Source organism: Hippoglossus hippoglossus, chromosome 15 (assembly GCF_009819705.1).
Source record: "Hippoglossus hippoglossus isolate fHipHip1 chromosome 15, fHipHip1.pri, whole genome shotgun sequence".
In the NCBI taxonomy this organism is placed as follows: Eukaryota; Metazoa; Chordata; class Actinopteri; order Pleuronectiformes; family Pleuronectidae; genus Hippoglossus; species Hippoglossus hippoglossus.
In genome coordinates this window covers 10,059,886-10,077,494 of record NC_047165.1, presented here as the reverse complement: position 1 = coordinate 10,077,494, position 17,609 = coordinate 10,059,886, and the positions used below count along the sequence as shown (strand labels likewise).

Below are 17,609 nucleotides of genomic sequence, written 5' to 3'. Positions count from 1 at the left end.
GTTCAGTGTGTAGAATGTAGTGACATCTAGTGGTGAAGTTTCATGTTGCAGCTGAATACCCCTCACCTCACCCTCCCCTTTCCGAACATGAAAGAGAACCTGTAGTAACCTTCAGTTGTCATAAAAACTCAAAAGGCGTTTAGTTTGTCCAGTTTGGGCTACTGTAAAAACATGGCGGCCTCCGTAGAGAGGACCCGCTATGATGTAAATATAAAGTAAAGAAAAAAAACATGCGTACAACAAAACATCACTAGGATTATTTTATATTCAATTTCTGCCAATAGATCCTTTTCACCTAAATCTTACACACTGAACCTTTAATTGTTAATAGTGAACCTACAAAGCTGCCACCGCACTCCTCCAGAATTAGAGGTGTGGTTTAAACAGACCTCTGCTGCCTTCTCAAGAGTGGAACAACAAAACCCTCCCCATTTCATTTTCCTACCTCGTAGAGGTCTGTGTAAAATGGGCCACTGACCACAGGCCCGTATTACTTTTGAAATACAGCCGCACCAAGCATCAAGATAAAAACCTGTGCGTTCCCGAGACACATCACCACTTCACAGTGTATATAGAACAGACAGGTGCTGTAAAATTGTATTAGACCCAGTGTCTGACCTTGACTATCACCAGGGGGAAGTCTCAGTTGAATGTATATTGTATTTTACCAATCCCCACCCTGCAGAGGGGCCGGTGACCCCGCTGTCCATGTCGCGCCGCCAATCCGCTTATCCATTGAGCCCGGCATTAGTCTTGATTTACGTTTACTGACACGCTATTAGCTGCTCCATCACTTTCACCTGTCAGACTGTCAATCATCGGGGATCCCCAGTGATGGGTGGGAATAGCATCCGAATCACATTCTGTCCACATTGCCTCGTATATCTCAGACGCAGACGGTGACAGCGGATGAGCAAAGGACATCATGCCAGGTATCTCGCTGTGCTTGTCATGTCAGAGCGGTGAGAGTTTGTGCGTCACATCGGGATGTGTAGCTTCTCAATGTGGATCGGGTTTGCAGATAGAGTTATTCCGGGGGAAAATTATATATCGAGAAAGTAAATCCGCTTGTTGGAGCTTTAACGTGTCAAAGTAAAGTCTGGGTCGGCGATGAGCATGTCATTAAACAAAGTCAGAGGTTTGTTAACCTTTGTGTAACGCGGCAATTTCCCAACTGAAATAATCTGCTTCTAGACACAGCTGCACTAAACACTGTGTCGCCCGTGTCAAGGGTACTGAGCTGTCTCCTGAGAATCCTTCAACCATCACGGGCGGCACCAATTCTGAGGTGTTATGATGAGGCAGGACGACTCCTCAGACAACGACCCACTCCTCGCTCATGGCAAGAAATCAGTGGACATCTCATAAGTCTCCTCCTCCTCCTCCTTCTCCTCCATGCTCCTCAGCTGAAGTGTGCAATTTCACACTCCGGCGTCAAACAAGCCGGTCAGAAGGAGAACGTATGACCCACCCTGGCATTTGTCCTCATTTCTCTCTCAAATGTGCAAACACTATTACCCTTGGGTTATCTTAAGTGGTGTGGTGAAGATTCGCAGCTCCTCCTCGCCAGACACACACCATCAAAACACGACAAGCGGCGGGGACCGGGGCGAGGGGTAAGAGACGGAGTGAGGCGGGGACGGGGGGGGTGGGAGAAGCGATGGAAATGGAGCAGATGTTCGTGTGGCTGTTGATTTGTGGCCTGATAAGGGCGCTACACAGGCAGCCGGAATTGATGGCTTGTTAGTGAGCACGGGGCCCCTCTGTGAGATGTTTTCAAAATGATTGATTTACAATAAAGTGGCTCCGGGTGTGTGCATGCAGGCAGAACTGATGCAGATCGATCCCACTGAAATTGATTGATCAGCCATTTAGCCTGGCAGTGTGTTTACCGAATGAAACCGAGCAGGACTCTCCTTTAGGCATCGCTCCCCCCATAAAGCAGAGGAGAAATGCCACCTCTGGGCCTGTCTCATTGCTCTGGCGCTGGCAGGGAAAACAAGCCGTATCAGAATATGAACCATAAAAACGTAATCATACAGTGAGAAATACGGGCATAAACGTTTACGATTGTGTACTTTATTCTGCTATCAACGTGTCCTTCTGTGACTTGGAGATACTATGCCTTTAAAAATAATGACTTACCTGCCCTATGCAAGCGGGGGAATACTGTTTGCCTTATCACGGTGTCACATTGAGACTTTCAGGGGGAGGAATAGAAATAACTAATAACGGTGGGTTTGGGTAAACAAGCAGTTTGTTCTCCGCCGCAGTTAAAGCTGACACGTCAACAACCTTTACCTGTTTTAGTGGAGCTGTGATGACTGTCATACATAATGCAGAATAGCCACCGAGTGTTAAAGTGCCTCCTCCGTGGGGCAGTGTCTTTAGCAATTTTTCCAAACACGGATCTCTGCAAAAACCCTTTTTGTACAGATGGATAAAACACAGGGACGGTGTTTACCATGTGACCCCTCACGACTTCTCCCCACTTCCTCCCTGCCAAAACAAACCTCTCCGCCATTCTGCCGAGGACTTGAATCACCTGTCCTCAGACGCCTCATCCTGTTATTTGGATAATTGTCAACAAGAGCGAGGCTTTTTCCATTCTCACGACGACATGCAGTGGCCCCCATCATGTCCCTTATTAGCAATTTTACACACTTGGCCGCGGCGAGAGGGGTGTCAGAATGCCAATAATATTAAGCGTCTGCTGTGTGGGCTATTCAGGGGAGGCTGAGTGTTTCTGATTGCCCTGACAGAAGCTGACAGCAGCCTGAACCTGAGATCCCTGCAAATCGACTCAGCGGAGTGTCTTCTTCTTAAAGCAGCGGGGCGCGCCTGTGGCCATGAACCAGGTGATGGAGCACCACACTGTTTATGTGCCAGTGCCTGAACACACAAACAAAGACAATCGCTCCCTTCATCTTTAAAGCATGCACTGGCTGATAGAGGATCATCATTCACACACACACAAAAAAAATAAATCCATGTCACTATTTAGCTAAACCTGAGGAAAATCGGAGAGTTCAAAAACATTTTCCTCGAAGCCCGAAAATGATCATTCTTATCTTTTTTTAAAAATTAATATATAGATTTTTCTTTTTCCTTCAATCGAAAACAAACCATTTTAGATGACATTATGGGTCATTTAGCAAATCGATGAGCTGCAGCGTTTAAAATAATTTTCCCAAAGAGCTGGGAGGCAAGTAAATGAAACAGCTGTCTTGGGATTATTGAGTCTTCTCAGTCAATCCATTCGGTCTGTAATGATTTCCATAACATTGATGTGAAAGATGTTGACACCAATTAGAGCATTTCCCTTTGACCCCTGCCAACTCGGGCTGGAAGTGTTTAACATCGCGTTGGAGCACGTATACACACAATGCGTCACCTCACATGTGATATGGATACGTGTGTGTGTGTGTGTGTGTGTGTGTGTCAGAGACAGAGGGAGGCAGGGGGAAGGAAAAGAAAAAAGAGAGATTCAAAGACCGAGCCCTGTCCCCCAATTCAGCCGTGATAATAGTTTCCATGACGATGAGGCATGCTCGGTGCATCAGTTGTGGCCCAGATAAACAGTGATCCTTTACGAAAACAAGAAGGTCATTACAGCAGCTTGTCAAATCAATGCCCAGTGTGTCCAAGTTGATTAAGACATCTCCCCTCAGCTCTGACACTCCGTCAATAGCAGCGAGCGCACAATGCAGTGGCGGACGGGTGGGGGGGAGGTGGTTGGTGATGTCTGTGGCAGAGGATCTGTGTGCGTGTATGTGTGTGTGTTGGAGGGTGGAGGGGTTTGTGGGGGGTGGGGGGGTGCGCTCCCGCTCTTTCTCTGGCTCTGCACACATACACACACACACCTACGCAAACACACGCACAGTACTCAGATGATTGGAGTGAAATACCCATCAGTCAGGGAGCCGAGGTGGACTAATGATTCCCTGTGCTGCCTATTAGAACTACATGACAACTCAATCCTGCTCATGGAAAGAGAAATGGAGGAGAGGCGGAGAAGGGGGGGGTGCAGGCGAGGAGGGGTGAATGAAGAGACAGAGGAGGAGAGGAAGAAAAGAAAAAGTGACCTTGTAGCTGCATCATTTGAGGCTGAATTAAATTGGCAAGAGCAGCTAATCTTTACCTGGGGGCGATTAACAGAATTAAAGGAGAACAACAAAGGCGCAGAGGTTGGCTTTTCTCTTTTTTTCTCTGCCTGCCGCTGCCATTTGTAATTTGTGTTGAATGTCCTCCTCTGGAAAAGTCAGTGAATCTTCCTCTGTGAGCTCGTCGCTGGTGGTTGGATCGTTGGATCTGACAAAACAAAAACACACTCCACGATTCGTGGGAGGCTGTCGTCATAGCTGCTGGTTCATCGTGAAATCAGGATGCTCTCAATTCGGGTGGCTTGGGTTACGATGGTGCTCGTGATCGTTCTGATGTTACTCATGACACAGGGATATTCATTTCATTATTTACCGCATATGACCGCCAAGGCCCAATAGTCTTTTTAACCGAAAAGTTTTAAATTTTAATTCCTGGAGCTGTCACATGTTTCGGATCTGCACCAAAATTGAATGGCTTAATTCTTGACCCATACCGCATCCTTCCTCAAAAATGTATTGTAATCCATGCGATTGTTTTTAGGTAATCCTGCTAAAAAACAAACATACAAACAAAGGCCAGTGAAAACATCACCTCTTTGGCGAAGCTAATTACTTGGTCAAAAGCAGAGAATTTGGCCTCAGCATCTCTAAATTTAAGCATCTTCGGAAATTCAGCGTAAAACTTTTTCCCCCCTTATTGTGAAATAATGGGATGCTATTAGCAGGAAACAAATTACTTCAAGTTCAGCCTCTGCTCTCGGTCTCACAGCCCCTTTCTTCTCACAGGCTGATCAATATGTTTGGAAAGACAGACAAGGTTAGGCCAATCAGCCTGTCTGAGAGAGAGAGGGAGAGAGAGAGAAAAACATTGCTAATACCCAAATGCGAAGGTTCATGGCTGAACTTTACCCACATATAGAGGAGAAGGAGCATAACAACCAATAAACCTTTTGCTCAGGGACATTCATTCTAACTCTGGTGAGCGGATCAATATTTTGTGCTATTGGCATTTAATCACCATATGCATATTTGAAACGGTGAATGATCTGTATAGTTTGTTGTGAGAAAATCTCTGCTTTGACTGAAGTGAGGCTTAACTTTCAGTGCAGAAACTATTGTTCACACACAAGAACAACTAACTTTTTACCTCCCAGCCTCTGAGGAAGTTCACTCCTGTATTGTTTTTTCTCCGACTGGGGCGGCGGTGCGGCTCCGGGGATGGAAATGTCCATCGGTCTTTCTGGCACTTTGGAGCAGATTGAAACTGTAACTTCTCAGCAGTAGAAACCTTGTGTAAATCTTTGCCACTCTTGGTCCACAGAGGATGAATCCTGGTGACATTAGTGGCGATCCCGGACTTTTCATTCTAGGACCATCATGAGGTGGAAATTTGTCCAATATTTGTCCAATAATTCCTGGATCCACCTCCTATTTCAGATCTGCATCAGAATTTGATGGCATCCTCCCTGAACCATATCGCATCCTTCAGCCAAGTTTCATCGTAATCTGTCCATTAGTTTTTGTGTAATGCTGCTAAATATCAGACAAAACAAAACAACAACAAATGCGGATGAAGACTTAACCTCCTTGGCCGAGATAACAGATATTGAATTTGAGACTTTATTTTTATCAGCTCCCCATGTCGCCTTCTTTACTTAACTGTTTGATAAATAGTTTGATTCTGTATTTTTCTTTAAAGTTACACAATGCAAACATTGAACAGTGAAAATGATTTGCATTTTCCACATTAAGACAAGCCAATGTACTCAACGGCAGAAGACAAACGAGAGTCAATAAGCCTCCTTTAAATGTCACCCACAGAGAATACAAAACATGCTTAAAACATGAGCTCCGTTCCGCTGACCACCAATATTACTTCCATAAAAGCAAGATTGGCTGCAGTAAATAGCCGCTCCTGCCCTCCCTGAATCATGAATAGTGCAGTTAGCAGTATTCATGATTCAAGGGTTTCATTTGGGCTGAGCTACACCCCAGGGGAAGGGGGCCGGATCTCCATGTCTTTAGGAAAGGCCGCAGAACAGTGTCCCTCACCTTTTCCTCACCATTAGTCACTCGGCGCGTGTCACAAATCGACTGCTTCTGTGCGTCACTGTCACCGGTCCAAGGCCGAGCTTGGAGAGGCCGCCCTGCAGAGGACCCCAGAGATAGGATCCGAGCGCCGCAGGAAATACCAGCGAGTCTGACACACACCGCGACACACTCCTCCCTCAGGTCACGGGAATGTGGGGCCCATAACGTGTGTATTCATATGAAATGTATGAATATTGTTTACAGTCATTCATGGGGAATATTTTCTTGCTCTTTCGAAATGGGGGAGTGTAATTTCTGCATCCACACACAGCTTCCCCTTGGTGATTCGGGATGACAGTCACATATACCACAGCAGCCAGTCGCGCAAAGTGTCAGCTCCCTGGTACTGGAGGTGCACATCACTTGGCTCAATGTACAGTACACTGCTGCTCAAGGATTCTCTCGTGCCTCAATGGAGTGATACAGAATTGCCCAAGTGAGAAAAATCATCCGTCTCTCCTGAGGCCTTTTTTCTTTTCCTGGTTCTTGTTCGTGTCCAGTTGTCTGATAAACACACACACACACACACACACACACACACACACACACACACAATCAGCATCTCCACCCTCGGGACCTGCTAGTGTAAGGAAACGTAGTAAATGCCAGTATTTCCAGGAATTTCCTTTGAAATGTTTGATTGTTCGAGTCAAGCATGTGAAATCAATGGCTGATGCTGTGCGTCGGATGAAGTTTGGCGGCAGGGCCTTGGGGTGTGAGCATTAACATGCAAACATTACATGCCCTCTGCCATAGCGTTCTGTATAATTACTGTATGTTCTCTGCCAAATGAATGTGCTTGGTGTTTTAATGATGTAGCCAAGCAATAAAAGAGAAAGTGTCAGTTTTAATATTCATCCGATAACATGCGGCCAATGGAGATTTGTGTTTTTTTAACATGCTTCTTCAATGTAAATGTGTTATTAAAGAAACAAGACGAGGGAGTGATTGTGAATTAGGAACAAAGAGGCCAAATTTCACTCCAAAATTGCATCAAACAACATTTTACTTCAAAACAAAAAAAACAAACAAGAACGTGTTGCATTGTTGTCGTACAATATTTAGCAGTGACATTGACAATAATTAATATTCATGAGACTGCGACTTTGCAGCCCCTCAGGATGGTTAAATTAATTATGCTAACAGGGTCATTTAACTGCTTTATTCAAAGCAAGCAGTTCTCCTGCAATAAATGACACAATAATTACGCACACAATCTAACAAGAGGACAGTGACAAGTGGAGGAGTGACACACTCATCTCCATAAAGTACAAAGAATACATTCATACGCACGCACACACAACAAACAAAACAGGAAAATAAAGTAAAATGTGCACAGGCGAGATGAAAGAATAACAAAACCCACAATGGTTCTACATCCGCTGCAGCTTTTCCCCTCTGCGAGTAGTAAATTTGATTTGTTACCACGTGTTATTATTTAGCGTTATTCATCTTCTCTGTCAGTGCACACAGAGGGGTAATAGAAATGCCAGCGAGGTGGCTGATTTACTTAGTAAAATTTTCATCTCAAGGCTTGCAAGGCATGATTGGAGTCAGAGAGTAACGGGAAATCGTGCATTATGTGGATGAATCTGACGTGACCTTGGGACTTCCCGGCAGAGACCATATATTACCGACGGAGCGACCTTGCCGTCCCCGAAGATGCATCTGATGTGTTTAAGGCTGTTTTACAATGCATTAGGAGGGCTTTACATGTGCTGAGCTCACTTTATTTGCTCATACATTTCACAGGAAGAGAGCAGTGTCAGGCTGATGGGGAGCGTTCACAGTGACCGAGTCACTTGTCGAGACAAATGAGCCCATGAAGACAGGCAGAGGCGGCGGATGATAAGCATTTCAAAGCAAATTCACACTTTTCCCTCTTTATCTCCCCTCCGATATGGAGCCCATTTGCTATTCAGTGAACCCTCGACGATTTCCAGCGTCTCTCCTCACCTGCCGCGATTGATTGACCTGCATCTTGAAGACAAGAGAATGGACATAATTTTTCCCACCAAGTGATGGGGCGTCGGGATCAATATTCTCACTGTTGGTTAAGCTTTCGCAACCTTTAGAATATCATCTCCCATCGATCGCTCTCACATAATTGTCTGCGTTTTCAAATCAAGTTTTCCTTTCGTCCGTACACGCCGTGACATTTGAAATTCCTCGCAGCCTCGATGTATGACCCGTTGAAATTCTCGAGGTAAAGGGCACAGAACGCAGATTAATTAGCATGTTGCGTTTATCGTCCATGCCCCCCCCCCCCCCCCTTTCTGCTTTGCACTCCTTAACATGTGGAGAGAGTGGGGCCGTGTTGTATTTCCATATAAAAAGCCCCATAATTATAGGGAGGTGGGGGTTGAGGACGGTTGTTCCTCTTATCAGAAGAAATGATAAGGCAGAACCAGACCCTTTAAAGAGAACAGAGTCCATTTTGATATAATTGGCAGTGGAATTATTTATGACATTAATTGCCACATTATCGACTGGCTGTCAGCTCCCGTGTCAGTCTGTCCATCTTTCTTAGCGGAAAGAGCCAGCTCAGCCTGGTGCCCACTGACAAGCTAATTACTACAGCACAACCCTGAATGACGAATGTTACTCATCTACGACCAGCGCCCGGAAATAAGGGCCACTCTCCCCTCCCCACCCCCCACCCCCCTTTGGCTTCTCTGCATCCAGTGAGAAAGCCTTGTGCAGCCAAATGTCTTCAGGTGCAGGAGGGAGGGAGAGAAAGAAAGGGGGAGGGAGGGAGAGTTTTCAAGAGCCAGGGGGGGAGTCAAATCTGAATCTCACCCCATCCTGTTTGCTGCTCTGCTATCAGTGGCCACTTGTCACTCATAAAGACAAGTCCCTTTTTCCCCTCCCTCTGCCTTCTTGTAAATTTGCATTAGCTCGTGCCAATCAGTCATCGTGGGCTGAGGGCTGATGGGTAGTGACGGGGTGATTGGTCCTTCGCTCTTCTGACAGTGAGTCACACACAACTGGTGAATTGTGCTTTGCCACAATATAGAGCCCAGAGATTATGTAGATGCTTTTTAACATTCCCGCAGTCTGACATCATCGTGTCACTGTTACAGTAAGAAATACAGTATGCAACACGTATTTATATTTCTATATATTTTCTACAGTTAGTATACAAGATGTCAGATTCCGTGTAGGCATTGCATTGTGTGACATTCCCGTCCAATTGAACAATAACGTCTTCAGAGTTTTGTCACTTTTCCAATGTGAAATGGCAAAAATGATTTACAGACCCTGTGCAGAGATCCAGCTGTGGTTCAAACAAGCTTAGACACTGACAATACAGAGGTTCAGAGTTATACTGTCTTCGAGTGCACACACACAGACACACACATGGCGGCCAGCAGAAGAGCCTGCAGGGTTACTATAGCAGAATGTCACTGATCTGCACTGATGAAGTGGCGTGCCATTTGTTCAGCCAGGAAGTTCCCAAGGAGCAGCAGTAGTGACAGAGACGAGGGTCAAGGAGGGCAGTGCCTACAGGTAGATCTGTGGATCATACCTTAATTAATCCACTGTCCGCTGTGCCAGGCGTCCTATTCATCCCCTCACATGCACAAAGGTGCATGTCAAGCACATGTCAACCCGCTCTGGCACTCCACGCCCATCCCATAATGCAGTTTGTGTTGGCGCGGCAGCTCGGATGCGCCCCTGACGAGGATGGGAAGTGACACACACCAAACTCGGTGTGTCCCCCAGCCAGCTCCGGTGGCTCGGAGCCTGTCAATTCCAGCTCCGTCAGTGGCACTGGCTCAATGGCAGTGCCTGTGACACATGTCACAAAGTTTTAAATGTCTGCTCTTTTCAGCAGGATGGCTGAGCGAGCGCCGCAGCCAGGGGAAGGATGACATTTTGTGTCGTGTGGGGGGAGGAGGAGGGGGGGGGGGGGGGGGGGGGGGACTTGTTGTGGTTCCTCTCTTCCTGCCTCCTCCGGCTGTCAGCCCCAGTTTCCTCTGAGCATATCAAAACACAGACAAATAAACCTTGTCATTTTGAAACGCCGGCACTAGTGACCAGGCTCCTGAACGGCATGTCAGCTGGAATATGGTCACACAGTCCTGTAGGAAGTGATGTATGAGCACATGGGAGCAAGCACGCATACTCTCACGTGCACATGAGTCCTGTAAAGTACCGCCAATGTTCAAGCTAATAGAAATAAGAAATAAACGGAGACAGACACAGTGAACAAACATGGCATGAGGCTATCCCTGACCTTTGCTTCATCTGCGTGCGGATGATTGACGCACTTGACTGAAGCTCATCATCTCTCAAAACCCAAATACAGCAATTCTCTCATCTCTACTTCATCACCAAGGTTTATTTAGGGAGCAGATAATGTAAAAGCTGACATAACATGATCTGACTTGAGATTTGTCGATCAGGGACGGTTTTCTCACACTCTCATAACGATGAGTAACACGGAGCTATTAAAATATTGATTGGCTCTAAACGTTTTGTGCAGGGAAAAAAATATTAATGTGAAATACTTGATCATTCACAATCAGCGTGTTGTGGTGGCAGACGACAGGAGACACATGATAAGTTAACCTCTTTTAATACTTGAAGCCCGCTTGTACAGTTTTACATTACATCCATTACATTCATTCATCTCCGATTCTCAGATTGGACGGTTGCCTGCAGAACTATAAAATCAGATATTAAAAAATGGCACTTTACCTTCTGCTGTTGTTACAATTCTTTATTAATTTGTGTAACCATCTTAAAAGTACTATAAAACGTAAACATTGAACAAATTTGGTTCTAACTTTGTGTTTAATATTGTCTCAAATGCAATTTTCTGAAGATTTATAAGTCATCACAATAGAAAGCAGTAAACTGGCTGAAGACACACAGTGCACAATAACATAAACCTGGAATGCACACTTCATTAAAGCTAATATTGGAATGTTTTGACTTTTAAAGCTGCATCGACACATCTCTTCCTGAAAAACAGTTCATAATAACAGAAAACTAACAAAATCCTTGCCTGAATATCAAATGTATATCTCATTTTTTTAAAAACAAGTTTCTCTTTCTCCTCTAAACTGAAATAAATTCAATAAGATGCGTTCAAATAAAATAAGAAGTACTCTGCACTCTGACACAAACCAGACTGATCATGCCTCAAAACCTTGTTCTGTTGATGTCTCTATGTTTCAAACAACAGTAATGTGTGTGTGTGTTTGTGTGTGTGTGTGTGTGTGTGTGTGTGTGTGTGTGTGTGTGTGTGTGTGTGTGTGCGTGCGTGCGTGTGTGCGTGTGTAAGTAAAGGATACAAATAGAGAGAGAGAGAGAAAGGGAGAGAGAGAGAGACAGAGGGATGAGTCTATGTCAGGCCCCAGGTGTGTGACCGTCACCCCTTTCACCCTTGATTAGTGGCGGCAGTGGATGGGTGATCCATCATGGCTGTCAAAGAAAAGGATGCAATTGAACGGATCTGTGTGTAAGATGGAGAGGGGGAGAGAGAGAGAGGGGGAGAGAGGGAGAGAGGGAGAGAGGGAGAGAGAGAGAGAGAGAGAGAGAGAGAGAGAGAGAGACTGTCCTTTTGCATGTGTGTGTCTGTAGTTGTGCAGTTGCTGATGCTTAGAGGCAATCATGTCAGTGGAAGTGTCATGTCCGACTCTGAGCTGGAAGAAGACCGAGCTCAGAGGAGGCCGAAGTGCTGGGGTACGATCTTAAGATCTTAAAAAAAACATTCACCTTGCATAACCACAACAACATATTTTGCTAAGGTTTAAATTATTCTCCAGCGGGAAAACAGCTGACTCGCATTTTAGCAGTGCATTTAATAAATAAAGGATTTGTTTGATCATCTTTCCTTCTGCTGACATCTGTCGTGGTCCGTCTCGCTCTCTGTGTCCGACCAGATTCTTTCCATCAGAGTTGGTCGTTGCGGATGAATCTGTTGCCTTCTGAGTGCTTGCCGTAGTAGATGTAGCGACACTTAGCGAATACCCCTAAAAGGAAGATGTGAGAAAGTGTGAAGTGTGGGTTAAGCACGTAGTTTTATAGATAAATGACAAAACATTTATAATCAAAAATGTATATATGTATGTATATATATATATACGTATATTACAGCAATACGTATTCTGCATTTATTCTTTATGTGTTTGTACACGTCTTCTGAAAGCTGTTATGGACGAAACAGACAGAACAGAGCAGTAACACCAGAAATCGTAGCCAGTAGTTCAAGCGAGACAATCATAGTGCACAATGAAGAAATTACAAGTGTGGCAGAATTTTCTTGAGGAGAGATTTGCGAGTTGTTAACAGCTGCTTTGGCCTCTTTCTCGAGAGGTTAATTGTCGCAATCTACTCCATAGTTGACATGTTTGTCGTTATCAGAAACTCTCAACTCTGCACTGCCCTCTAGTGGATGTATTGCTTAACAACCCCGCAAACGTAAAGGCCGCATGGAAGTTGGTAGACAGTGGCGGTCACTTCGTGCGTAAAGGCAGCAGAAATGAACCTTCGCAGGCAAAAGTATAGTTACCAGTCTATTCATGTGCACATAGCCTCAATAAGCTATAATTGACAATTTATGACAAAATTTATACCGTATCTCTCTACATTCCAGTGCCAGAAAGAAAATAACGTTGCATTCACTTATCAATTATATCTTGGTCAGAAACATTGGAACCAGGTCCACAGGTATAATTGCTGTGTTTGAGTTATAGAAGAGCAGGAGTGGTTTCCAACCTGTGGAACCAGACCCTCACAAAGTGTCACATGAAAAGGACTTAAAATGCATCTAAAATGCATCTATGGATACAGTAGAAAGTGTGTACGGACCGGGTCTCTAACAACGGCCACATCCCGAGTCAGACTGTCGGAGAAGGCGACCGTGAACGGATGTAAACACAGAATGAGTCAAAAAACGAGGCGTAACATTTTACGAGGTAGTAAACACAGTATTCGCTGTATTCATTAGACCTTTAGGACACAGACGATAAGGTTTTAGCACGAAAGGCTGAATGTAAACAAAAATCTTGTTTGTTTACTTTAGTGCAAGAATCTCCACAGGGAAGCTTTAAATGGCAGGACTGGTCTGGGTCTGCTCCTTGTAGGGGTTGAGAGGTATTGCTGGGAAGGATGAACATCTTGTTCCACAGAAAGACCACTGTGGCCTCGGGGCACAGTCCTGACAGTAACAAGCTCACAGCCACCCACATGCACTCACTCTGTCACACACACACAGACACACACTCTCACACATACATCACAGCAGGCACTCATTCAACTATCAGCAGGTAGGGGTGGGATATGCCCATGTGTATATCTGTGCCTTGATTTAAAAGGCTAATAAAACTCACTTATTAATGAATTTTGGAGTTGAGAACTTGATATTACCTGTTATGCAATATCGCTGTTTTCAATTGAATACTTGGAAGTCATATCTTTAATTGCCATAATCATTCAAAGGGAAAACTAAAATATAATATTCTGTGATTTCATTTCAAGATAAACTGCTGAAATCAATTCTTGACAATTCTGAAAAAATAAGCCGCTTGCCGTCTCATTCAAGATGGCCGACAGTGGCTTTCTTATTTTGTAATGAGAGGTGGTGCTGCACAGGGAGAGAGGGCTGCCCAGAGTCTGCCGCTGGTCGGCTCCGGCTCTGATGTCACAGCGCTCCGGCTGCCACTTGATGAATGTGGTGGGTCGTGGCTAGGTGTCACCTCTCGCCAAATGAGGCAAGGACAAGTGGCATTAGTGCTGTCAATGATCCTCTGACAGGAGAACAGATACAGCTTTCGCCAGGCTTTTTAAATAGGCATCAAGTGCATTATAGGAGGAGAGTGGAGGGAGGGGCGGGGGGTGCAGGCCAGAGACAGGCCAGGAGAGGAGAGACTTATGGGAGAGGCGGGTGTCACGGAGGGATGAGGGGCGCTCCGAGCGCTAAGTCCAATCTCATAATCCAAACAGACATTGTCAAGGGCGGGGAGAGAATGGCAACTAAGTGACAGAAAGCAGAGACGGGGACAGAGATACTGGTGCCATATTAGTGCCAAGCATATTCTGATGCCACCCTCAATTCTAACCAAACCTGACACATCGCTCTCTTTACCCCACTCTCTCTGACTCTTCAAAGTAGGCTCTACCAAGTCACACGCACCCACACACACTCGCACACGCACACATATACAGTACAAAGACACACACACACACACACCAGTCCCTTGCAGCAGTAGTGGGTGTTCTGTCAGGCGGAGGAGCAGTACAGCAGCAGCGGCAGCAGCAGCCCACAGGCCCGAGGACAAGCTCAGTCAATCTAAATCTGGACTTTGTAGTGGAGCAGTGCTCATTTCCCCTCATAGCCCAGCTACTTGAGGTGATCCAAACACTGAAGTGTGAGGAGCTGTCATCTCCGATAAAATCCGGGACCAGCTCCATGCCTGCCTGCTCCCCCGGTGTGTGAGGGGTACATATAAGTGTGTGTTTGTGTGCCTCTCTGACAGCGGGGAGGTTGGGGCGAGGAGGGATGAATTCCAGCTGCCGTGATTTGCCCGGGGATATAGGTGCCACGGCTGGAGACTGGGCTTGACACCACAGGACTCAGGGTGTCTCGCAGTGCTCTGATCACATGGGTGCCGGGGCCTTTCACATATTCACAGCTTACCCGGCGAGAAACTCACTCTCTCCAGGAGTGGGGCCCTTAAAGAGATTACCCATTGAGATACCAGAACCAAGGCTCCTATAAGACATTACCTTGAGGGGATATATTTGTCGGTTGCAACCAAAGCCTTTCAGAGATAACCTTCACAGATGAGGGAGCTGAAGCTAAAGGACCCCCGAGCCTTTACACTCGGCTGATCTCGTCACTAGCCTGTGGGGACTGAGAAAGATTGGAGGGAACACATTCTGTGATTCTCTAGCACCAATCACGAACCCCTGGACGACGTGTGACCTGTGACTGTCCGAGAGAAAAAAAGCTACATCTGTGATCACAGGAGAAGAGGAGGAGTAAATTAAGAGGAGTAGTAGAACGCCGAACGGGGACAAGGTCTGTTTCCCAGGGGGTGAAGGAGTGTTTGAATGTGTCTCTTAATTTCCCGTGCAACCTGGCTCCAGCTCTGGCCACATTTCACAACTACATTAAGCAGCGTGTTTCATGCATAAACACATTTCATTTTGCTGCCTCCCCTTCACAGCGAGAGCTCGCTCCTATTACGAGAGGAACCCGCAGAAAGATGGGGTGGCTGGAGACGGAGGAGGGAGCAACCGTAAGCCAGACTCACTCTTACATAACACGCTCCGAGGGCAAGCTCACGCCGGTGGGGTTCCGCCTGATGAACTGACACTTAATAACAAGTGGTACAGTGCCAAACCCAGTAGTCTGCAATATCCTCTGTGTATCCCAAAGCCATATATGAGCACACTGGAATCAAAGCCCACAACTCTCAACCACACACACAAACCAGTACACACTTTGATCTCCAGCGCACAAACGCAGCGTGGAGAGGACAATGGGCTCAGCCATTAAAGTGACAGATTAACAAAGTGATGTGGAGGCTAATGCTTCCATCATGTCCTGGTGGAGGAACAATCAGGCCTTTGTTCGGCAGTTGTTGCGCAGCACCTTGTTGTTTTTAAGGGGAGCAGCTAACCCTCTTGTCTTTATTAACAGAGCTGTACAGTCCTGTATCGTCCTCTTGGTGAATGCGGCAGTGGAAGTTCATCATCAGACAGTCTGGTCGTTTCGGAGCTTGTTACCCGAAGCATGTGCCCTCTCTGCAGGGGCTTGATGGGCCATTCTGCCACTGTGCTTACTGTGAGTAAGCTGTACTCATATGTGCAGTGCTACAATATCGAATCAACACATATGGTAAAACAAAAAAGTATTATTTCTTCCTCTAAATACAATTTTTCCATAAGAAGTCACATCAATGAGAGTAGAAAGCAGCTGTATACATTAGTTTACTCACTAAACCCGGTGTAATCACTGATACTTGATTGCCTTGTTGCACAAGATGACACATGAACAGAGATTCACAAAAGTTACAAAATACATTTTAAGGTTTGAATCTTGATAATTGTACGACTCAAACGTATTTAAAGTGACTTTTGGGACCCCAGGTGAAACAGACATTCACACAAGGCCCCTACATGGAACCTAACTGAGCCAAATTACAGATTATTGCAATCTTCAAAATTATGAACACTACTTTACTACTACTTTTCCACATTAACTGAATTTTCTCCTTGCAAGTGATAGCAGTAACAATACTTTTAATTATACTTTCTCGGACGTCAACGCTTAAATACGACAGTGGTCTACTGTTTTCTGTCGGTGGTCGTGCGTGGAGCAGGGACATTGAAATACGTTGAAATGCAGTTCCTAATATTTACTATTGGATATAGTAGCACATCATTCTAAAGTTTCCTGCAGCACTAGAAATAACAGAAAGCGTTCAGCTCTTTGGCTAATTTGTAAAATCACAAACACTAGAGCTGGGGCCTCTGTTTGTCAGAGTGTAGAGATTACCAGCCATGTGAACTCACATAGTTGGTTGCGAAACTCATTTAATCAGTGCACACGCACACACACTCACAATTGTAACGTGCAAGCACACAGGGAAAAGAGAGGGAGTGAGTGGGTTTAATGATTGTTCCCTGCATACAATCAGCTTGACTCTTTTCAAGGGCCATCAATATGTCACAGAGAGACACATCCGACGGATGTAGCTTTTAACATCAAGGTTATCTATTCTTGGCATGAATCCACTCCCTCCACTCCTAGTTTCTCGTCCTGTCTCCTTTTCGCATCTATCCTCCCCTCTCGTCTCAAACTGTTTCCACTCTGTTCTTCTCCACCTCCACATTCTTTACTCTTTTATTTGCTCTCTTTGATTCGTCTCCTTCACCCTCTGATTCCTCTTGTTTGCTGTGGTTTATGTCTTTTTTTGCCTCGCCTGCTTTTTTTCTTTCCCACCCTTTACTTTAGCCATTTAGCCAACAATTCCATCACTGCTGCCATCCATTAGGGAAAAACTGAAAATGAGAAAAAGCCAATTAACAAGACAATTACAGTTTCGGTATTATCTGCGAGCGCTGAAATAACACTGGCAGGTGGGGAGGGGTGGGGTCGGAGGGAGTCACGGGGCAGACATCCATAAGAGTTGGTGTGAGGGTGACTTATGAGCTCGGGGCATAGGCTGCTGTGAGCCAGGGCTATTATTGTGGACACGATCCATCTCCGGCTGTCCTTTTATCAGCTCAGCCCAACGTCATGAGATGGAGTCGCCACCTCCTCTCTATAGGGAAGCCTGCAGATAGATAACCCCCCTGCGTCCCATAAACCAACAGCCAGTGGACTGCGAATAAGCCCACTGAGAGGCGGGCTGGCACACAGTGGCACGGAGAGAAATGGCACTGTTGCACTTA

The 17,609-nt window shown here is 45.6% G+C and overlaps 1 protein-coding gene across 1 annotated transcript in view; it reads right to left on the bottom strand.

Moving 5' to 3' along the window:
* Positions 1-11,461: 11,461 nt before the first annotated feature.
* The window catches only part of lrmda (leucine rich melanocyte differentiation associated), a 200,792-nt gene continuing 194,644 nt past the window's right edge, over positions 11,462-17,609 (bottom strand). Inside the window, exon 7 of the mRNA XM_034608976.1 lies at positions 11,462-12,178. Coding sequence (XP_034464867.1) covers positions 12,099-12,178 — 80 coding nt within the window. The 3' untranslated portion in view covers positions 11,462-12,098. The remainder of the gene's footprint in view (positions 12,179-17,609) is intronic.